We start from the raw sequence: 25,076 nt of genomic DNA, 5'->3' as shown, positions 1-25,076 counted from the left end.
CTGTTATTGCAAATGATGAGAAGGAAAAATAGCTAAAGCCTTAAAAACACAGAACTTTCATTTTCTGCTGAACTCAGGTAGACAGGAGCCCAGTGCTGAAGGCTGTGGATGAATTAGCTACAGTTAACCAATAAAGCCATTGTTCTTAGTATCCTGGAGGCCTGGGACAACAAAGACAACCTGCAGAGTATGAGGTTTGAGGCAGGGATTGTTTGAATACTTTACATAGACAAGTTCTTGAAATCAGCTGGGCTGCATATAAACATTTTGAGAAAGCTGGCTGAAACCTTTGCAAGGCCACTGTCTATCACTTATGAAAAAGTTAGATGACTGGGAGATGTCACTGGTGACTTGAAAAACATAATTTCCCAATCTCATCAAAAAGGACAAAAAAACAATCTGGTGAATGACAGGAGAGACTGTGCCACATTGACGCCTGGAAGAAATCACAACCAAGCTCTCTCTGAACACACTTCTGTGCACATTAAAGAGAAGTCAACCAATATGGATCTACCACAGGTATATCAAAACTACATGACTGCCTTTTGTAATAAGATGATTGGATTTTTGGATAAGAGGGATCACTTTTCTTATCAGCGATATGGATGATATATTGAAGCGCACATTCCTTGAGTTTGAGGATGTCACATACAAACTGATGCTCAAGGGCAGGATGCTATCCAAAGGAATTTTGACACGCTAGAAGATCATTGCTAAATTCAGCAAATCCCACACAACAGAAGAAATAACTCCTGTAATGATATAGGCTTGGGATGGACTGAGAGGAACAGCTCTGCTAAAAAAGCACCAAGGGTGTGGGCAGACAGCAAGTTGCATATGAGCTAACAGCCTGGCATCAAAGTAGTCCAACAGTATTCTCAGTCAAATGAACAGGAGCAGAGCCAGCAGCCTGAGAAGTGAAATTCCTCTCTTGTTCACCAATTAGAGTGTACACAGTTATGAGCACCACTGCCCAGCCCAATACAAGGCAGACATCCATAAATGAGAGGGATTTCAGCTGAGGACCACCAACATGACTGGGGACTAGAGCATTTGCTCTGTGAGGAGAAGTTGAGGAAGACAGGCTTCATCAGCCCAGAGAAGAGATGGCTTTTCAGGGCCAAATACCTGTTTCTAAGGCTTACAAAGAAGTTATTAAGAAGACAGAACCATGGTCCTCACAGCATTGCATAGGGACAGGATGATAGACAAAGAATGTGGACTGAAACAACAGCAATTCAGACTGGCTACACAGTAAAACTTCACCGTTAAGACTGTCAAACACTGGAACAGGCTGCCTGAAGAGTCTGTGTTGTCTAACGTTCATAATGTTTCAAGCAATGTGGTCTATTCAGCTCTGCTTGGTGCAGGAGATTGCACTAGAAAACCTCCTGCAATCCCTTCTATCCTGAATTATTCTATGTACAGAAAGTGAGGTAAGGCTGACTTGTATTTTATTTTTTTTCCCCTACATTAAAAAAAAAAAAAATCAAAATAATTAAAAACCCTTCGTGACAGTGGAGGTGAAGGAGATTCTAAAATGATTGGACAGAACATTACTGATAACAAAAGTTCCAAGAGTTCTACACAGATTTTTCTAAAGATGCATCTGGTAACAAGGCAGACATTTGGAAAGGAAACTTATGATGAGACAGAAGAAGAAGGAAACATTTACAAGGGCTGGGAATTTCCAAATAAAGAGCCAAGTTCCTAATACATTTGTACTGAAATGACTAACTGAGAAATAAACAGAGCTACCTTTGAGTCTGTGAACTAGTGTCTTTTCTCCAGAGACAGTCTTGCCTAAGACTTTCTTCTTCAGGTCTCCTTCAAGTTTTTATGTTATTCTTTTTTACCATACAATGCAAATCCTGGATGAAAGTAAGTTATTGGAGGAGCTGTGAATAAGTTTCCACACATACAGGAAAGGATGCAAAGGATATTAAACTTTTTACTTTACATATATTATCCTTTCAGCATTCTTTGTCTTCTCATTTCCTGATAAATTGCATCAAAACAATGATTGTCTGGAGTCGTCCGTAGGAGAAGAGAAGGAGAGCGGATCAAAAGAGCTAGTCTAAGGCTGAGAAATATTTTTCATTTAGAATTTACAAATATTAAAAAAGATAAAACCACTCCAAGCCCAACATTAAGCATTTTCAGTAACCCTTTCAGAACAGCCCCAACTAACATCCATTTAACACTTCTTTATAATTTATTGATTAAAGAAATAACTGCAATACAGATGGTAAAACACCAAACAAATAGCTATATACTATTCTCATTACACCTTGGAGCTTTTTTGGTGTCAGCAGAAGCTACAAACAAGGTATGAAGAGTGATTATGACCTTTAATATCTATAAAACAGTTCATATAACATTTACCGACAGCTAATTCCAAAAAGAGGAAAGATCATAGTGGTTCTTTACATACATCATAAAAGAGACATCCAAATGTTAAAAGCAGACTTTGATGCAAAAGTTATTTTTTTTCTTTTTTAATTACGTAATACAAGGTATTTTAACTTATGTTTACCTCCTCCCCATCTCAGACACCTTGCTAAATCATTGCCAGTCCCAAGAGGCAGAATTGCAACTGGAGGATGCTTAAGCAAGTTTGCCTTCTCTGTGAATAAAGAAAAAAAAAAAAAAAAAAACATACCTAAGGAAAAAAATCTAATTGTTTGGTTGCAATATAGTAACCATGTTACATTATGTTTCACTGAAAGACAGAGGTATGTACTCTGTATATGGGATCACGCTGTCTATTCAACAAGCATTTAATTGAGTCATTCTATTGTGCAGCTCATTCCCTAGTCCAGGTACTATCTTTAATCCTAATTTACATTATCGTTATCATAAGGACAAAGAATTAAAAGTTGTCTATTGATTTACAATTTTCAAAGCTATTTGAGCATTACAATCAGGACCTTGTATTTGCAAAAGGACATTTTACCTCCCTCCTTTAAATAAGTAAGTAAGTAAGTTCAGAAACATGCATTTGCTATCATCCATTTCTTCATGACATCCTTCTTACCTAGTTTTTCCGGTCTAGACCTCTCATAAAAGAGCATATGATTTTAAATACTCGTCACCTAAACATTCTGTCAAGTCTTTTGGTCACTCCATCTCCTTTCTCATTTCCATTGTCTTACATTCCCATTTTGTCTGCAGGCTCTCTAGTGCCAAATAAACAAACCTTTGGTGTGAGAGATGTGCACCCTAATAAGCACAGGGAGGTTAAAATCTCTAAAATCTTAACCTCTGAGCCTTCCTAATTATTTGTAGAGAGGAATTTATGGCCAACAAACTGAAAGAACTCTATTTGAAATGATTACATACCCCACAGCTTACACATCTACATGTCTGTCATAGCAGTTCTATTCAAAGGACTGTTATTTCATTATCTGCATTATGGGATAACGGAGTATAAATAGAAATGTTGTAGCCAATTTGTTTCAGTATAGGGAATAGACTTCCAAAATTAAAGCAGTTTGATTCAAATTTCTTGTCTTCTGTAATTTTTTTCAGGGCTATAAACATTGGACTCATCTAGGGATCTTCATATCCTCTACAATTTGAATATCCTTTAAAATAATTACGACTCAAATTATGATATTTCAAAAAATTAAATGAACAACATATTGTACCAAATAGTTGCATCCACATGTTGATAAAGAGTTAAGAGTAATAAACGTAAAATATAAGAATCCTGCAAAAGTATGTAAACTACGTTGATTACCTATGCAATCCAAAATCCAGCCTACCGTCCCATCTCCACCACATGCTAGTACTCTGAACTCAGGAACATCTCGAAAAAAATTTAACCTAAAAAAGTAAATGAAGATATCTATTTAATAAACATAAATGCACTGTGCATACATTTTATGGCTTAAGACATTTCATTTGACAGCACCTGACAAACCAACATCTGAAATAATCAACTCTGACCACGCTCTCGTTTTTTTTTAAACAGAAGACAAAATATCATCCAACAATGAATTATCTGATAAATTTAAAAAGAAATTTATCCAAGAGTTATTATGGTTCACTGGTATTAGAAATGGGTTAGACATAATGGCTAATCCAAATCTTTGTCTTAGTTCATATATTAAAACATATATTAAAACACTTCCAAGTTGAAATATTTTTAATTTAAAACATTTTTTGATAATAGCTTTTGACCTATGCTGAAATTATGCATAAACTGTGACTAGACAGAAACTTTACATTTATTTTACTGAATTATTACATATGCACGTGCATGTATTTCAACATATATTCTTTAGTTTCAGAGACATCTTAATGGATAGTCTACACACTGGTGATCAGATTAAATTTCCAATTTGCAGTCTCCTAGTAAATGCACAATCGTTACAATGTGCAAAAAATTCTTTAACACAAATAAAGCTACAGAATAACTTATAATATTTAAATCAAGCTATTTTCCATATGACGCTTTAGTGCTGCACACAGAATAGTGCTTCTATCTCTAGAAAGCTATACATTTCTTATAAAATCAAGGCCAAATGTAAAACTGCAGACAAAAAGAAGAGTGTGTGAAACAGAATGTCCAATACGAAAAAAACAATAACAATAACAACAACAAAAAAAACCCTAAGATGTAGAAAATCACAGGATAACTTTTTTAATTAGTTCCAGACCAGAATTTCAGGGTAAGCAATACTAGTAAGTCCATCAAATCGGTGTCCCACTCCCTCTAATTTCCTCTACTTCTAAGAGCTCATACCCAATAAGAAGTGTCAAGTACAACATTTCAAGCATGCTTACAAATTCAGCTTTGCTCTTCTCACCTTTTAAATTCTACTTCACACATGTGACGGACAACTGCTTTAAGATCCCTTCTGATCCAAAATGTCACATGCCAGATTACTTTTAGAGAATATATCTTTTAATAAGCATGTGTGCTGAAAAATTCTCTGCTAAAAGTCACAAGGCATCACTACAAGAGTGAGCAGTGAGATGTCCTGGCCCCCAGGTGCGGTTCTCCATCACTTCTTAAAAATAGGAGAGAAGATAAATGCCTCCCATCACTAGCATTTCTACTTTGACTTAATGTGTTGCATCTTTAGAAAGTTATCAGATCTAGTTACACTACCTCAGTACTGAAAGTATTTCAGATTAATTAAAAATGAAATTACAGTCCAGAGGTGAGGGTAGGGTACTATCTTCTGTAAATACGTAAGCACTTTCCACCACACATACTAGATTCAAAAACAAAGCCTGGGGGAAAAAGCAACACATGTACACACAAACAAACAACAAGGATAATAAAAATCATCTCACAAATAATGACAATAAGAAAAAAAAATTAAAAAACACAACACATAAACATTGGGTTGATATTAATTTTAATACAGATAGGCAGAAAGTAGATTTACATCTCAGTTGCCCTTTTAATAAGCAGGCATCCTCACCATGTGAGTAAAAGTAATCTTTTCCTGTTGATTGTATACTTAATCTTCATCAAGAAAAATATAATTTTCCAAGAAAAAATGGGGGACTGAAGAATTTGACAAAAACGTCAAACAAATTCTCAGTAAGATTCATTCATATTTCCCCTGGTGCATTTTGGTTGCATATGCAGTGAATTTCCCAAACAATTCATTCATCTCATAGCACATCATTAAATACAAATGACTTTTTATAAGTTTAAATGTGAAAGCAATATATATGTTATATAAAAAGTACAGAAATATAAATACACAAAACAAATGTAAGTTACAATATTCCTCATATTAAATACTTGTACGCATAAACAGATTATATAAGCATACTGCCACATAAACAAGATGGGCTTCTTTATGTACATCAATAGCAAAAGCAAGTCTGAGGAAAATGTGGGCCCACTAGCAACAGAGGACACTAAGGAGGCAGTTACTGAACATCCTCCTTGCTTCAGTCTTTACTGATAAAACTGGCTTGCAAAAGGTCTGTTTTACCAAAATTTTTATCCCTACATTACAAGAAAATTCTTTTTTTTTTTTTTTTAATATTTAGATGTTATTTTATATAGAGTTGATTTTTATAGATACTATAGTGAATAGCTTTCCTAAATAAGCAATTCAAACAGTCTAATAATAGCAAATAGCAGCACTAGAAAGGTACAGAGGAACATTGTGCTGAAACAGACTGTAAGCCAAGTAACACCTACTCTTCAATCTCTTGCAAACAAGCAGCAAGAAGGATGAGCAGAACTTCTCCTACTGACATCTACTACAGAACATGACACTTCTGATATATTAAAGAATAAAAGATAAAAAGACAAATATAATGAAATACAGAAAGAAAACAAATGAATGGTTGCATTCTAAGGCCTTAGAATAGCATCACATTTGCTAGGAAAATTGTTTGATGATATCATTCCTGTTCTACTGAATGGATATAAACAATCCCCAGATTTTGTTTATGGGAGACGTGATTACATGTGGTTTTCTATCATCAAAATTAACAAGAGCATCTAATTCCTTTCTGATGGTGAAATTCTTGTACCATTAACTGCTGCCTCCTATTTTTTACAATACCTCACCATTTTACATGTTCCAAAAACATGTAGATAAAAAACCTAGAATTAAATAAGTATTTTCATGTTAGAAGATCCCTTGAAAGTTGACCTGCTTAAGTCTAAGCAAGTTTCTCACCTTCTGGAAGTAAAACAAACAAACTGATTGACAACAGCCAATAATTTTATTTTACCAGATACAAGGATCTTGGGAAGAGACAATTACTGAGTTTCTGCTGTTTTCCACCTGGAAAATGGCAACTGTTTCAACTAACTAACTAACTAACTACTCCAGTTCAGTTGTTTTAGATTTACAAAACAAACAGCAACATCAAACATCTCTACATCAGAATTTTGTATTTAAGTGATATAGATTCCTTTTCATTTTTAGTAACTCCTGTCCCATTCACATTGGCTTCAAAGGTTTTGATACAATAACACAATATTCAATCAATAAATACATAAAACTTTAAACTTGTAAATATTTTTTCTTAAGATGTGGCATAAATCCAAGTCATATTATTAAAATTTTCTTGAATGAATATATCTATAACTTTACCATCAGTAAGGTATGGTAATTATGAGTGAACTAGTACTGGAAGAGAAATTACACTGTGTATGAATGGAAGTGAAAGGTAAACATCCACCCCAAACACCACTAGCTCAAAGCAAATTAGTCTGCTAAACCTTTGCAAATGAATTTAGACTAATTTGTTAGACATCTCATACTTCCAGATGAAGCTGGAATGGAAGCTGGATGTAACTAGGAAACTTTGTCCATTTGTGAATTCACAATGTTGGGTTTAATCTACCAATTTCCAGATGAAAGCAACAAGTTGAAAGGCAAAGCAATTACGTTGTTGCAGTGTTTACTCCTTTATTGTACTGACCACATTGCTGCCATTTTACCAAACAAAACAAACACAATCTCTGACAAATGGTTATTTACTTGACTATACGAATGAAAGCTTAACACAGTTTTTCCTTTTGTAGACTGACAAGTAGAGCTAGCCGTGTAACTGGACAACACCACACACTTTATCCTCATTACAATGCTCACTGACAGTGTTGTGTACATTATGCTGACATTATTCATGACACAATAATTGTAGTAAATCACTGAAAAAAAAAAAAAAAAGTGCCAGTGAATCCAGGTTATCATAATACGGGGCCAAATATTTCTCTCCAGGAACGACATTTCAATGTACATAAAAGTTAAATGCCATATAGGCATTTCATAGCTGAAAACCTTGTTTTCAGTTAATGAATTCCTAAGATAAAGGTTGCCGGCAATTTCAAATGGTTATCTTGCTAAGGATAATGGAATATTTAGAATATATATATGTATATACATACACACACACACCATACATACATCACATGTACATATATGTATACATATATGTTGTCAGCAACTGCGAGACCCCCCCACGGGATGTGACGCGATAGGCCCTCTCCCTGCTCTATGATTGATGTGTGGCACGTGCCCTTAGGGGCGTAGACGAAGCACATAGGTTATATAAGCTAGAGTTCACGTGTAATAAACGCCATTTTGCTGTTCATCATATTGGTGTGTGCATGCAGTCATTTGGTCCTGGCCTGGTTTTAGGTCAGTACTGTAGGAGGCAATGCAACACATATATCCCTATCGAGCAATATATGATCACATGTGATCATTGAGAAACTTTCTGATTATAGAGGAAATTTTACCAGAAAAGTAATTTAATGACTTATGTCAGGTACTAGACACTGAAGACATCAACCCATACCTTGAACTCAAAAATAGCATGAATATGTTTTCCTTCCCTGTTGCTCAAGATGCATACCAGAATATTTTCATAATGTAGCAATACAGTCCATAGAGAGCCCAAATTATTCAGATACAGATACTGAACAATAATGACATTGTCAAACTTATGCTCTTTGCAAGACTGAAATTTTCTTTACCTGTACAATACCCACAAAATGCATAGCAGCCTCATTAGTTTGAGAGAAGGGAAAGGAGAATTAATATATGCTGGGTATATTAGGTGGAGGTGGAGTAAAGATGCTGGATGGTGTAAGTACAGTGCATTTCAGAAAGTACTTAATAGCGGTATTCAAAAGCTCATTTTGAAATGACTGAGAAGAGGGAACCACTTCAAGAAGGCAAAGGTTGGACAGCAAACTATGAGGGATACTCCAAAAATAATGCCTTCTATTTTATTATGCTGGCCTACCATGTCAGAGGCAGATGTTGGTAGAATGGCAGTAGAGATTAAACCTTCCCACCAATATTTCCTCACATTTTGTTGCTGTGTGCAGACGGCAGCAGAGAAGACAGAATGCCATCTTACATGGAAGTGCGTATGAAGCAAAGGTTTGGAATGAATTCTTCCATATATAAAAATTTGCACCCATCCTCCATGTTTATGGAGACCAAACAGTGGATGTAAGCACAGTGAGGTGGTGGGTGGCATATTTCAGCAGTAGCAACAGTGGGTCACCTTCACTGCTGCAGTTTTTTATGAGTGTGGCATGCAGATTCTTGTTTAATCCTGGTAAAAATGCATAGCAAACAGCGGTCCCTATGTTGAAAAATAGAGTTTTGTAACTAAGAATTTCTTCTTTCAAATAGTGCTACTGTGCTCCTTGTAACTGCTGTGGTTTCCATGGAAATAAATAGGAGGCATTACTTTTCTAGCAACCTATATAGTAAGGAGGCTAAAGATGAAGCAAAGCCTTTTTAAATAGATTTCAGACAACAGGTTGTGGTAGATTCACCACTGAAAAACTACCATGGATAAGAGAGGGATGAATTATTCTGGACCATAACTTTAGCAGTGTAGTCTAGAAACTGTTGATATTCACAATATTTGAAGATTGTGCTATGCATATTGCAGACATCCCTTTTACAGGTAAAAATACACTTAAACAGATAAAATCAAAGAGTAAGTTTCACATGTTAAGACTCACAGAGTTCTACTGATTTATGTACAGCGCAATCATAACTTAACTGTAGACAACAACTAAACCACACTGGCTTGCTCTGTCTTTTGGAAAAACAAACAACAACAACAACAACAAAAAACGTATATATATATATATATATAGTTATATATACATATATAGTTCTCTTTCAAAGAAATATGGATCAAGTCCAAGGTTTTCTTCAGGACAAAACAACTGTGCAATTATTATCTCCTCAAAGTATTATTGGTGTATATGTCTTCTCACAATACTCTAAATTCCCAGTGTTCAAACAGCAAAGAAATACTCTAGCAATCAATTCCAATAATCAGGGAAAATAGTGTAATTTTCAAAATAGGCCTATTGCTTTGTGAAGTTACAAAGGCCCAGGTGCTGTAGATTCCCAGCTAAATTACACAGCAAGCTGTAGGAATTCAGTTTGGCTATCCTGGGCATCTTTTAAGCTGACAGAACTTACGGTTTAAAAGGGCTGGCTGATGTAAACTTGTGGATAGAATTCAAAAAAGACATGCTCTCCAAATTAAATGGTTAAGGGACTTATAAAGAAATACAACTTTAGTGGATATAATTTCTATTATAGTGTATAAAAATAACATAAATTAGACATTTTAAATAATAGACTTAAGGGAACAGGAACCTTTTCAGAGGGACAAAGCCTTTGGGAAATGGTGACCTCTCAACAGAGCCATGTGGGTCTGTGGCTGGCTGCTATTCATCCAGCTATTATTTACCTCTCTGAGAGGTGAACAATAACCGAATTTCAGATTCTTGAAGATCATTAAATACACAATAACAGTTGTTGTCAGAAGTAGAAGGCTCCTATAGAGATGTAACAACCAAACAGGGAAACTCTTTTCAAGGCTAAAAACACAGGTGCTAGGCACAAATTACACAATGTATCAGCCTGGCAATTTTCATGTCACTTTGTTAACTGTGGCAGTCTGTAACTGTGGAGTATCTTTTATGTCTGCCTTCAGCTGTCGAGTTTACAGGGTTTCTCCAGCTCACTCGAATCTCTGCTCCCAAATAAAGAATGTCTAAACCATTAATTATGACATCAATGTTTAATATATATTGTTGCCCTTTGGCTGAGAGCTCCTCAGTTTTCGGGCATGGCAGCAGGTTAACTTTTATTGTTGTAAAAGAATCAATGCCAGAAAGTCAGCTCCACTGTGATTTATTTGCATCACGGCCATATTTTTATATAGATTATGTATACGAGTCTTAACACAAAGAGCACTGGAAACCTTAGCTTAAATATGTTAAGCAGCTAAAAGAAGTGTCTTTGCTGCTGTCCCTGCAGTTTTCCAAGTATCACCATATCTATTATGAAACTAGGTGACATATCCACTTCAGTAATTGGACATTCAGATGGAAATACTAAATTTCCTGTCAGCTTGTTCAAAACATTTTCCTGCTGACCCGCTACCCATCAGCACATCTACTGGAAAATGCACAAGTTCTGATGTTCCAAAACATTCATTTAGTATTTATTTTAATTTTTAATGATTAATATTGAAAGGGAAAGTGGAAAGTACTACTTCCAGTTTTCAAAGAAATTTAAACATGGGACTCCACTAGTGGCCCTTCTTCCTCTGGGCAAAGACTGTTTTTTTTTAACCCTGTTCCAGCTGCAGTGTGCAAAGGAATCCGTTATTCCAACACAATGCCATGAGAGAGCATGGCTATTCCCCATTAGAGAGGAATAACAAATGACCTAGAATTACTGAGTCATTGACATTTTCAAAAAATACTGTAGTTTCACAGTACCCTAACATTTAGGATTTTTACAGGTTGCCCAGTTCCTCTAGTTTTTCTCCACTATCCACATTTTCAACTAAAGGGAACTGTAATTATTAACTCAGAGTAACCGCAGACGTTTAGAACTCAAGATAGAAAACTTACAAATGCTATTCTCAGTCATTGACAGTACATCATTAGAAAGACAGCCTCCTAAATAACTAATTTGTGGGTTAAAACAAGCAGAAAACACGTAAATTCTACCCTAATCATATAAAAATTTTATAGGTTGAGTATACAAGTTTGAAAGCAGTGTTCAAAAGAAAAAAAATAAATAAAAATGAACACAAAATGTATTTCAATAATCATAAATGCATTAAAGGAAATTCGCATTTATTCCTTTCCATTCTGTAATAGTAATTGGCATAAGGAATACACTTTCATTTATCTCCATGTTGTGCAACCCCCTCTCTCTGTTTCCCTCTCTGTTCCATGCAAATAACAATACTAATAATAATAAAATACTAATATAATATATATATATATATTATATAAATATATAATATATATATTATATATTATATATATTATACTAATATATACTAATATATTCTAATTATACTATATATACTAACATATATATTATATATATTACACTAATATAATATATATAATATATATTATATATATTAATATATTAACGTATATTAATATATAATATAATATAGACAATACTAATAATAATAAAAATAAATGTAACATTTTGACTGACAGTTCAGCATATCTGGCATTGTAGAGACTGATGAGTGAGTGGACAGATGAATGTACAGGCAGACTTTACTAGGCAATCCAGCCCCCACAGAAAGGGAAACAAACACTGGCAAATTAAATACACAGTGTATTCAACTGCATGCTTTAATGGACAAATTACATACAGAGTACATAGTATTGCCAGAGGCGAGAAGTGATGGTAAGAGATAAACTGGAAATTTAGGATTATTTACTTCTGTGTAATGAATTAAAAAAAAAAAAAAAAAATACTAAAACAGCTTTAATAAAATGAAATCTCAGTTTGAAAATTAATTAGAAATTGCCTCAAAGTGACTCTGAAGTAAAACTGTTTAGATTCCTAATAGGAAGAGAAATTGAAAATATTTCCTAAAACCACTGTTCTAGTTCAAAAGTTTAGAGCTTAAATTGCTTTCAGTACAGGTCTGAACTTAACACTGCCCTCTTGTGCTTCTTCCTCAAAATACATTTTCCTTTATCACAAGATAATGAAAACCAAAGAACAGTTATAGCCTGAAATGCAGCCAATAATTGGTGGGTGGTTTTGTTTGTTTGTTTAAGTTTTGATGAACTCAGATTAATTTGAAATCAAGTATTTCATTTATTTTAAAAGTTGCTCTCTTAATCTCTTAGCATGACGTTTCTATTATGCTCTTTGTAAAACAGTATCAGTTACTATTTTTGTGTCAAAATTTTTTATAAATTCCTGAAATAACTTTCTGTATTTTTTTCAAGTCTGCTTACTTTTTGTATCACTTAAAATTTCCATATGCTTCAAGATGAGTGTAACAAGACACAAATAATGTCTGAATAAACAAACAGAAGTAACATTCTGTACAAGATAAAATTAGAGACATGGAAGAAATCAGGCGACTCATTATTTCTGTTTTCTGAGCAGATTTTGTAACATTTTGCAGGTTGTACACTAGCCACACTGTAGCACAATGTACACTGAGAATTCTGACTTCAAACGAGGTTGGAGCGCTTTTTACTTTCATCAACACATTTTAAGTCTAACAGAACGCATGAATGGACAGTTAATATAGGATGGTTTTAATAGAGAATAATTTCCTGTGTATTTAGCTTTAAAATAAGCAGCACTGACAGAAATTGTTAGTCTATTATTTTCAGTAATACACCAATGACAACAGAAATACAACACTACAAGGCACAAAACGTGCATTTCCACTGCCACCCTTTACTTCCTTCAATTCAAAAACAAAACTAAAATCCAAAGATTCAAAAAATAAAAAAGGAAAAACTAGATACTCACTGTACATAAACAACAGCATAAACCTCATATTGAACACATCTCCTAATGTCTTTCTTGACTAATATAATAACTTTTCTCGATGTAAAATTTCATTTATCAATGATGTAACTAAATAACACTGAACTCATACACACAAAGCTATTTTGATGAGATGATCAGTGCTGTCCTGTTTTCTTCTATCAAGGTATATGCTACTTTAAAAGGTGACAATTTCAAGTAGCAAAAGTTGGCATTTGATATATTGTCAATGTCCTCCACACACATTAATACAAAATTGAAGAGTCATGGAAGAAGCATGTTAGCTGACTGACTGCAACATTGATTCAGTTAACAATGAATCTCTGAAACTCACCCAAACTGAGCCCCCATAAAATGTCACTGCCAACATAATCTAGGTGCTTTAGTCATTTTTTGTACCCCTACATCCCAAATATTATTGACTGAATGAGGAAAGCTCAGCCAGGGTAATCTGAAGCAACATTCCATATCTGACATGCAAAAGAATAAGCATATGTATACATATGTATACATATATTCATACCCTATGTATCACACAGAAACTTATGTGTATGCACAAATGTTTTGATGTAAAAGAAAACTGCAGATAAGCCAGGTTGCTAAAATAGCAGTAGAAACTTCAAAGAAAATGACATTTACCACAGTTCTTACAGTGTACTGCACGTTTATCAGTAAAACACATGATACACAGTTCCATTTGTACATGTAAATAAATAATACCTGTAAATTTCTGCAGCCATTCAGAGGTCTGTAGTGCTGATACATTCAAAGCATGCTCTATGTGCCTCAGTCTGTTCATTTGATTATGTTGCATTTCATTAAATGAATTCCTGGTAATAATATTAACTGTAGACTTACCCTGGCATTGGTCCATTTCCAGCAAGGCTATAAACTTGACGAGGATTTAAAAGGTACTGAAATTTTCTATAAATTCTAAAGAAGTCAAAGAGACAGAAAAAGAAAATTACTTACATGGTTTTGTTGTTCTTGTGTTTGTTTGTTTGTTGTTTGTTTTTTGATTTTTTGTTTTGGTTTTTTGCTTGTTTGCTTGTTTTGTGGGGTTTGTTTGGCTTTTAAACTAAGTTGAATGCAGGGTTTGAATTTCAGGATCTTATTTATACACAGTGAAATAAAATGATAAATTTGAACACAATCTCCACAGTTATAGGGATAAAATTAAATGCTATAAACTATTTACGATACAAATACAAATGCTGTATACCCAGACAGAAGTAAAATAGGACAAGGGGGTAAGATGACACAAGAAAGGGTGAATAAGCAAAGCATTTGGAAGAGCACTTAGTTTATTATTAAAATAGCTTCACAGAAAAGGAGAGATTTATCCCTGAGATTAACACAAAATTAGATTCTAATTGTAGAATTACAAATTGGTTCTGTAACCCACCAAAAACATCTCTGTAGCTTGAAAAACATCCTGAGAAAGCAAATCTATTGTCAACTAGAGTTGGATTCAGTTAGTGAGAACTCACATCTCTTTCAGATTATATTCAAATGGGAAGAAAATGAAAAAGATTAAAACTGTTGTTGAAATTTACATAAAGTAAATTTAATTGAAGTATGCCTAATTAAAAATTATCTGAATAATAGGAGGGAAATGATACAGAAGGTAAAACATTGTCCTATCCCATAAAATACCTCCCTATTTCAAAAATATTTCAAAATCTATTTCAAAAAATATTTCAAAAAGTGTACCTTTACAAATTTGAGGTTATGTGTCCTAAAAGTAAGACAAATATTTTCATTCTTCAGTACAAAGACTAGGAATGTAATTTCCTTCACTGATAACAGTGTTGTACCTCCATGGTTTCTTATGAAGAAGCACATGAGTTTGAGCTCAGAAAGAATGAATACCTGAAAGAATGATATCTGGGATCTATGACAATGGTTTGAATTATTAACTCATTTATCTGCTTTTAATTTTAATGCTTATGTTTTCCAACCTACTTAATATCCTGATGCTTTTTTAAAAAAGCTTTTTTTCCCTCCCCATTGGAAGATATCTCCCTTTCTTTTTACTGACCTAAGTAAAACAGAAAGATAACAGGAGCTGAATTTATTTAAAAATGACTACGCAGTTTGAAATTCAAGACAACAAAACTGTCTAGACACAATCTATGTGTCTAGGGATTGAGGGATTACATATATACGTACATTGAAGAAATGCACAATTTATCAGGTTAGGTGGAAGAAAAGGATGTTACAATACCGAATACAAGCAAATTCATAACTATATATGAAACTCAAATTTGAACATTTTCTTAATTTCTCAATTATTTAGTAGATCAGCTTCTTCATAAAGCATTATGTCCAAACACACTGAATACAGTTTATTCCTGATGCCACTGATGACAGAAGAAGTCAATGTGAAATGACTGGTTTCAATTGCCAGCATGCACACCATTATCAACTGTTGTGACGACAACTAAATCAGATGTTCAACTGTGGATTTACAAGACAGTACACTTTCAATCCATATGAAGTATCTTACTGACATAAAAAGATCCCCTTTTAAATTTTTTTGTTAGCATGTGTGAGTTGCTTTTCCATGATACAGAAATTAATTGGTCAAATTTAATTTAACCTCTGCAACTGACAAGGAGTTCTTAAATAGGATAGTTAGGAAGTTCTAAAGGGTTGTTATTTGCCTAAAGGTTAAGTGCTATAAAACATAGTAGCCACAACCTAAGCTTACAGTACTGTTGTAAGGTATCAGAGAAATGCTACAACAGCCTTCCTAATACAGAAGGAGCAAGGTATCTCTAACCAAAACCTGGAAGTCCACCTGAAGTGGTAAAGTTATTAGATTTAATTATTTTTGAATCATTGTATGCCTTCCACAGGTCCTAAGTGAACATCAATACCAGATAATCACTTTTTAATGACTCACTGCAAATGACACATCATGCTCTAAGTTATAACACATTTAAGTATACTACTCTGCATAAAATTCATAACTTGATCATTCATTTCAGTGACACCAAAGAAGAAGAAACTGTCTATAAATAAAGTTTGCCTTCGTACTAAAATGTAACTAGATCTGACAGCATGACACATTGAAGACTGGTAAATGGACAGTGATTTAGTCTTCCAGTTTTATGTGTGCAGTACCGAAAAACCTACTTATACTGACTTGTCTGTAGACATGTTGCCTCTGTATTTAAGGAAGGAACCGGACATGGTTATCTTGTGACTGAAGATTTGCTCAGACAGAGCCATGAGACAGCAAATTGGGTAATGCTACAACACAGCATTTTGTGATGGCAGTATCAGCTGGCTTATTAAATGGACACTGGCCACTATGGCCTCCAGGTTGTTCTGAACCCATGATAATTCGACAAACAGGTCTATTTCTGTAACTGTTCATAGGGTTATTCTGTATTAATTAATAAATTCAAGCCAAAATTCAAATCCTAAGTGAAATTTCTTTGTTGTCATTTCCTCCCCTGCCCCTTCACTCCCTCCTCCTGTATCTCATTAAATCAGGCCCAAATTTCTTATGAACCCTACAGTTGTATTAGCATAGCTGAGGTGGTAAAAAATTACAGCAGGAGTGGCCAAGAGGGATGGGGTCAGTCAAGAACAGCTTTGCTGATGAAGGAACTACTTCTGACTGCTTGGGCTGAGTTAGACTGAGCCTCCTAAAGTAACAAGATCATTCCTTTAGAGACAAAAGAAATGGACAGAAACCGGTAACTTAGTAATTCAGAATTGCAGTAAAGTTGACTGCATTGGAGAAAAACCTGGCCACAGCAGAGCTCTGTGCCATCCGGGAAATGCAACATTTCTGAAAGAGAGCAAAGAAGCCAAGGCCTCCACCTTGAAAATAAAAGAATATGGGCAATTTCTCCCACATATAAAACATTTCGGAAGGATCAACTGAAAATGATTCTGTTGAAATAATGTCTCAATGCTAAATGGAAGATTAGAAATCCAAACTAATCACAGGGTAGAGGGAAGAAATACTCTGAATAAAAGTTATTAGAAAACAACAAAGGTCAAAGATAACATCAGCCTGTACTGCAAAGACACTGAACGTAGAGTCAGCAGGAAACGTCAGTGTACGGAAGCTGATCTCCAGTGCATCCAACCGCACATTTGTCAAGGAAACAATTGTTTAAACTCACTTGCTGGTCAGGCAAATAAATTGGAAAATGGGGAAGGGGAAAACAAAGTAATGAGTATGGCAAAACAACAGCATGATTTAGATTCTAGCTATCTTATTGGAGAAGCATTACCCTTAACAATAGCAGTGTTTAGAAACACTACAGCCCATAACTAGCTGTATATTCTTACATAGCCAGTTGTATATTCTTTCTGTTGAAATCAACTATTCTGTCCATGAGGTACTAAGTGCATTCACTGTATTCACTGATTATTGAAAGCTACCATCTTAATTTGTTAGATCTTAAACTCAGGCAAACAGGAATGTTAGCTATAGGGTGAAATGAATGTACTCTTTTTTTTTTTTTCCTGACTAAATGAAGCAAGAAATGTTCATTCAGAAATGTGCATTCACTGAAAACAAGCTATGATGTGATTTGTCCTGAGAAAGATATCTGGCTTTGCTGAACTCCTATCCAACTTCATTTTTAATTGAAATCTATTTGTGGTATGTGAAAGTTTTAAGCTCATCAACTTTAATTCTAATTTGCAATTTTCTCCTTAATAAACATTAAATTACACTTCAGTTCTAATTTATCACATACATATGGATTATACACTGTACTAAACTGATAAAGTCCAAAATAAACTTGTTTAAATTCAGTTATATTTCAGGTGATGGGCAATAATATTAATCTATTTAGAAGAATATACAACTGGATTATTTTCATAGCATTCTATTTTTATTTTTTTTTTTCAGTTATATCTGAAAATAATGCAATTAGTTTTTAAAAGAGAAACCTACATAAAGGACATGATATTTATCACTATACCTTCTGCAAAACTGGTTTTCTAACAATTCAAGCTTTAAAACACATCAATAAGGTAATCTGTATGATTGTTGATAAAGTAGCTCTGGTGTCTGAATACATTCCTTCCACATGTTCCTTTCTCACCACACCTCTTTTTCAACACTCACAAACCATAACAAAAGCATTTAGCTTTGTTTCTTTAGAGCAATCCTCAGTCCCTTCCCTTGTGCTTTAGAGATTTTTTTTTTTTTTTTTTTTTTTTTTTTTTTTTTTTAGGGGCAAGAGGGAAAAAAATGTACAAAAGGAAAAGGCAAGAGTACTTTTTAGGGGAGTACATTTATTCAACTGGTTATCAGATGGATGAACGCAATCTCTGTAAGTCTAAGGGCAATGAAATGGTTCCGTTACCATATGGCAAGGCATAAAATCTCATACAGGGAACTGTGGGAACACTGGAGCCTTGACAGTATCTGCAGTAACCTTTCTGTGTTCAATGAAAGTCAATTAGAAATCATAACTCAATTCATCATGATATCTCATAGAGAAAATCCTAAATAAAGACTGGGAAACAGTTCTCAAAAAAACCACTTTGATTTCAATGAATCAAGATAATGAAATTCTCATCCACAAAAATTAGTGGAGGGTTTTTTTGGTGTTTTTTTCCCCCCATTCCCCCACCACCTCCCAGCCTGTTTTGGAAACTGTGTTTTTGTTACAACCTATCCTCTACTCCTACTGATATCCCACTGCTATATACTTCAGTGTGTAATACCACTTTAAGGTAACAGTGTTAGTGAATAAAGTGGGATTCATTTTTTTTAAAATTCAAATAACCTCTGTGATCAGTTTGGCACCAGTAACAATTGCATTAAAATAAACTGGAGAGTGTCAGACTGCAATTTGTGAATGGAAACGGGAGCTCTAACCGGAGAAAATGTTTCAAATTTGCTTTTATGCCAGAGAATATCTAATATTTCATGACGTGCCTTGTGTGTATCAACTTCATTCAGATAGTGAACTTGAGACCAATTCTGAGCTGGGGACTGAAAGCTGTGAAACAGTATTTAACTAATTGTGCCTTGGTTATGACTAAATAAGTATGGCTCTCAAATGTACTTCTTATTTATATTCCAGACTGGATCTCTGATCTACTCACTTCCTATCTGAACTCTAAAAAAGGCAAACTGCATGCTACTGCATCACCCCTACAATGCTCCTGACTGCCCACCAGGACCACCAAATGCTATGTTTGAAAAAAGAATGTTTTATGGTCAACTGCTGGTTTCTAGCATATTCTTATGATTGCAGAGGTAGGCATGGTGAACCTTTTGGATTAACCATCTTCAACATAAGTGGCACTGTTGACATTGCTGATATTCAAGTATATCAGTACAGGGAACAAATATCCAGCTTCTAGATTCTAGTATCTTCTTTCAGAGGACTTTGAGTGCAGTTTTGGTTAGATGAGCATCAGCTCTGAGAATTGTCCTTACAACAATTCTTTACCCCCCTTTGTTGGATGGCTTTTTAAGAGACAGTGTTTCAAAGAAATGGTCTAAAGGAATCAGCATTAAATTGGTAGGGAAAGTTGACTCAAGTGCTCAATTGTTCAAAGCTTTAGAAACACACTGAATCCCTCCTTTTTGGTATTCACATAATCCAGTACCTATTTATCATCTTCAGCTTGATCTTGGCTAGATGACTAACATTTTCAAGACTTAAATGATAAATTACAGCAATGACACCAAAATAAAAACATTCTAATTTAGAAGTTACAATATAAAAGTCAAAATGTAACAACACGTCTGCATGCAAATCACACAAAATCATACAGGGAATATAAGTTCTCCTTCTGATATTAAATTAAACCTAGAGCTTGTTCTAGTTTTTAACTGTAGGATTTCTAACTGTATGCTGGTGTGTACCTCTTCTAAACAGGGCAACGATATGTCAAAACTTGAAGCACACCATTATAAAAAATATTGAAATTTTGGACGTCTTTTCATATACGAAGCCTTAAAAATCATTTTAAAATATATTACAGAAATTAGAAGGGAGAGAAAATGTAAGAGAGAGAGAGCAAGTCTTACCTTTCTCCTTGTTTTCCACCACTTTTAGGATTGACAAAAACTAAAAGTGGATGAGTGCCTGGAACTGGAGTGATCTAAAAGGAGAGAATAACACAGCTGCTCATTAATGCTGTGTTGCACTCTTTTTTTCTTATAGCAGACAGAAAGCAAAAGGCTTAATGCAAACTATGTTAAGTTCTGTAACCTAGCTGGCAGCAATTCTACAATTTATAATAATACTTAATTTATATACATACATATATATATATAAAACTCGTAATTTGTGGCAAAGTAATACATACTAATACAATTAAACACATGTATACACACACACGTGTTTAATGCTAGGTGTCTATAATACAACTGTGATGTCATTTTAACCTGTAATTCGATTGGAAACAATACTGCTATACGTAGGTTATATCTGTCAATATCTTCTCAATAGAGAAGAAAACTTCAAATCTAAGAAATGCATGATTAATTCTGACAAAATAATAATTTCCTATGGAAAAAAAGCTATGAAGAAACTGCATTTTGCAGTGAGAAGAGGAAATGACACTGTACTATAAAGGTGAAATAAAGAATGATGAAATCTTAAACTCCATGTAGCTGTTTTTTAATTTTTAATAAATGACAAAATTGCAATATTTGATATGATATGAATTCACATGCTTTAAAAATGTACAAACAGAATAATAACCAGCTCCTCTGAACAATTTAGAAAGCTTGAAATTTTAAAGGAGAGAAGAAAACACAAAAGAAGGACAAACTATGGCTTACAAACTAACTTCTTCCTTCGAAGTAATAATAATAATATCAGATGGTATAAAACCCAAGTGTTCACTGTCATTGCTCTAGACTGTGAAAAATGTAAAAGGCTTACATAAGTCTAGAAAGTTTAAAAAAATATTAAGAGTTTAAAGCCAACATCTCTGAAGTCATACACTACTTATCAGCTACAGAGATGATAAAGCTTAGTTACTGTTTCAAAATAACGTACTTAAAGTTCTTGCTTAAAATCATTAATCACAACTGCTGAAACAACAAAATCTTTTCATTTGAATGTTCCACAGAATTTAATTTAGGACAGAACCAAGGAACATAACATGTCTTACAGGTATCCTGTAAGCACAGGCACATAGTCAAACAGACATCTGAAAGCACTCTTCTTTCAGTAGCATGTGTTCAGCAGTACAGTGTCAATTCCATCCATAACTTCATAAACAACTGATCAAATTCTGATCTAGTATTTAACACATAATAAGGAAAAGCTCCAGCAAACTTTAGAATCAAACCAAGTACAAAACTAACCCCAGATCAGATTCTGTCACTGTAGATTGTTTCAGTATAGTGGTGCATGTTGAAACATATATCAAATTACAGGATATAGTGAAGTTTGTCATATATTTAATTTTTATCTACTGTTTTAATCAATTTTAGTTATTTAGCCAATTCCCATGATGTTTGTCCCTGTGAACTACGTGTAAACCAATGGTGTTCATTGTGACAGAGATGGACTACCTACTGAAATCCCTTAGGATGCAGGTTAATTAATGAGACTCATCCTAAGGTTATACATGATCTATTACTTCCTCTAATTAGAAATAATAATCCTGATCATTATGCTGGTTAGCTGGAAAGAAGCAAGATGAATGTGCTTAACTATGATTAATTGTCTTTAAGTTGTGCAGATCTCCACTGTCACTAAGTTATCTGCACACAGCTGTCTGATGGAAGGAAGGATTGGTCATGATACTTTTCTCAACAAAAACTTAGATTTGAACATATATAAAATAAAAATACTTTATTTCAGAACTTTACTATTGCAGGTAAGTTTAAGATCACCAAAAAACAATAATTGGATAAGTAGTTTGTGTTCCACTCAATTCTAAAATAACGTCTTCCAATTATTGTTTTATAGCTTTTCTAAATAATATAGATTTTTACATAATGCAATTAAAAGTTTTAGACTGAAAAGGTGAACATTTTTAGGCCTTAATCTAGAAGGATATAAAGGCAACTTCTATGTAGTAACTGGACAAGTGACTTACAGTTTTTGAGAACAAGCCTACTTAGTTCTATTTTGACTGTGGAAAACATTTCAAAATTATACAATCTGTGATTGAAAAAAAAAACACCATAACTTCAACAGTCCCACAGATCTGTCTTTCACTGTAGTATCCTTCGGAGTCCATTTAGCTTTCACAATGACCAGGCTTATGATTACTGTTACCAATAAAAAATTTATGAAGATTGCTCTGAAAGTAATGCTTCCTATTTGTTTCAATGGAAACTATAACAGATGCAAAAAGCACATTGACACTATTTGATAGAGCAAATTCTCAGCTTCAAAACACTATTTTTTTTTCAACAGTCACCATTATTAGCTATGCATTTTCATCACATCTTGTCACTGGTAATGATGCAGTTCAGGAAACTGTCACGTTCAATCTTGTATTGGTTCGACAGGACCTGACAAACTTGTATACGGTGTTCTTTCTGTTCCTGTGTGAGAATCTGTGGGGCCAACCTGGCATAAACTGTAATATTCCAACGTTGCCACCATTTCCAAAGCACTGAAGATGATACTCAGCTACACATACACTTTCATAGTTGTAATGCACTGAATTGTGCAGATGAGTTTATCAAGTTGCTCTCCATTTCACTGAGAGACAAATGTGCATGGCTGTCCAGAACATGCTTGTCATTTATGATGCTGCTGACACTACTGAAACACGTTGCTCACCACTTCACTGTGCTCCCATCCACTGTTTGGTCTCTATAGATGTTCAGTAAGTGTCAACGTATCAGTGGGTGTCATTTTTTGTGCGTGAAAGAATTCAGTTTCACATCTTTGCTTCATCTGCACTTCCATGTCAGATGCCATTCTGTCAGACTGCCACACCGCTGCCATCTGCCACAGGGCAACAAAATTTAAGGGAATGCTGGCAGAAAGGTTCAACTTCTACAGCCATTCCACCAATACCTGCCTCGGACAATTTGGGCCAACATAACAAAATAGGAGGCATTACTTCCAGAGCAGGCCTTGTAATTGTTTGTGCAAAGATGGATTCTTATTACTTCAATTTTATTTAACAGAGAGAAACAGTGACTATACAAAGATCAGAAAATTAAATACATCATTGCAGAATTATCTCTACTGCTATCAGTGTAATACGATACTTTGTAAACAATAATAAGTGCAATTACAAATTCCAAGTTTTAGACTCGTACTGGAAAGAGATAAGTTTTGGCTCACAATAACAAAATTACAGAAAATCTAATGCCATAATTATCTAAAAGAGGATTTTAATAATTTAAGAATGTTGCATATGCAAGAGTGGTGCTAAGAGATTACTATTTTGAACCCATCAGGCACTGTATCACAGGAGTGTGAAATACCGACTTGAATGATTGCAGAAAACAAGCTATGAGCACAAGCAATATAACACCAGAAGTAAAACCAAAAATCATGATGATACATTGCTACCAAAAGGACATTTCAAAGATACTCTTCAACCTAGAGCTTTTGTGCTCACTGGAAGCATACTTAGAAAACATAGAGTTTTCTAACTTCCAGTACCATTCTATTAAAACTACTATTTACACTGTGTTTGACAAAGCTTAATTACTCCATCAGCAAACACTCTACCCCTTTTGCTTTGTGCTCTGTCTCAAATGATCTGAAGAGTAATGCAGCCTATGAGGATGGTAAGTACATGAAGACAGAGCTGAGAGCCATAGATAATGCCCACCGTAGTAGTATAATGCTAGGTCATCTACTAGCATCATGAGGCTGAATAAGTTTTACCCTTCTTTCTTTTTTCCCTTTAAGTCGTCACAAAGAGAATGTTTCACTAACCTAAAAAGAGGAAATATTATGTCTTTCTATACAGGCAAAATAGTATACATTATGAAATAATTATAAAGCATTCAGTGTTTGATCTATGATAACAGAATCATTTTTACTGAAGCTCAGTTGTAGCACATCAAAAGGAAGAGAGAACAGTCTACTATGTTTAGTAAACAATTATCACATAGTTATCATAGTAATCATTTAACTCAAGAAGAATCATCACATACATGAACACTGACTTTACCCTACAGTAGTATTGCTACTGCTGAAACCCACTTTGCCTTTCTCCACCCTGAATTTTGGCGTACCAAATTCTCTCCTTGGCAATACCTGGAGAAATAACATCTTTGAAATTTAATCCATCCATCTTTCAGTTAAAAAGCGAAAATGGGATGAATCAACACTAACCAAGTAATAGATTTATAGCATAAATTCAAAAAATTGTTGAATTACAAACACTAAAATCATCAAATCCAGCTTCACTCATGGCACAAGTACTTTACAGATAATGTTTGCCCTCCATCTCATTAAGTCCTACCAATCATATGAGAAGCAGAGTATTTGCGTGGGATTACTGTAAAGATGGAAGAATTTTGCTTATTTTTTTTTTAATATGTAAGAGTGAAATATTAGAAGAACTAATGCATAGGAAGTGCTTCTCTTTAAAGATTGGTTACTCTATTGTTGTCTTCATTTCTCTTAAAATTAAAATAACAATAATCACACCTGAAGACCTTGTCCATCTACGGTGATGGAATTTGCCCTCTGCATTTTGTTTCGTTCTCCCAGTTTGTTCATTTGCTGCGGACAACCCTTTTCTTTTTTCACTGTTGCCTGCCTTTCCTTCAGAAAAAAAAGAAAAAAAAAAAAAGAAAAAAGAGAAAATTAAACATTTAAACACATC

The 25,076-nt window shown here is 34.3% G+C and overlaps 1 protein-coding gene across 4 annotated transcripts in view; it reads right to left on the bottom strand.

The window, feature by feature from the left end:
* DGKB (diacylglycerol kinase beta) overlaps positions 1-25,076 on the bottom strand; it is a gene marked incomplete at both ends in the record, with an annotated part of 296,833 nt that overhangs the window by 191,824 nt on the left and 79,933 nt on the right. For all 4 annotated transcript variants that reach the window (XM_079538393.1, XM_079538395.1, XM_079538394.1 and 1 more), the window contains 5 exons: positions 2,537-2,626; positions 3,743-3,828; positions 14,172-14,246; positions 20,338-20,411; positions 24,899-25,015. In XM_079538393.1, the coding sequence (XP_079394519.1) occupies positions 2,537-2,626; positions 3,743-3,828; positions 14,172-14,246; positions 20,338-20,411; positions 24,899-25,015 (442 nt within the window). The remainder of the gene's footprint in view (positions 1-2,536; positions 2,627-3,742; positions 3,829-14,171; positions 14,247-20,337; positions 20,412-24,898; positions 25,016-25,076) is intronic.

The sequence above is a fragment of the Tetrao urogallus genome (assembly GCF_951394365.1).
Source record: "Tetrao urogallus genome assembly, chromosome: 7".
NCBI lineage: Eukaryota > Metazoa > Chordata > Aves > Galliformes > Phasianidae > Tetrao > Tetrao urogallus.
This window is presented reverse-complemented; position numbering and strand designations above follow the sequence as displayed.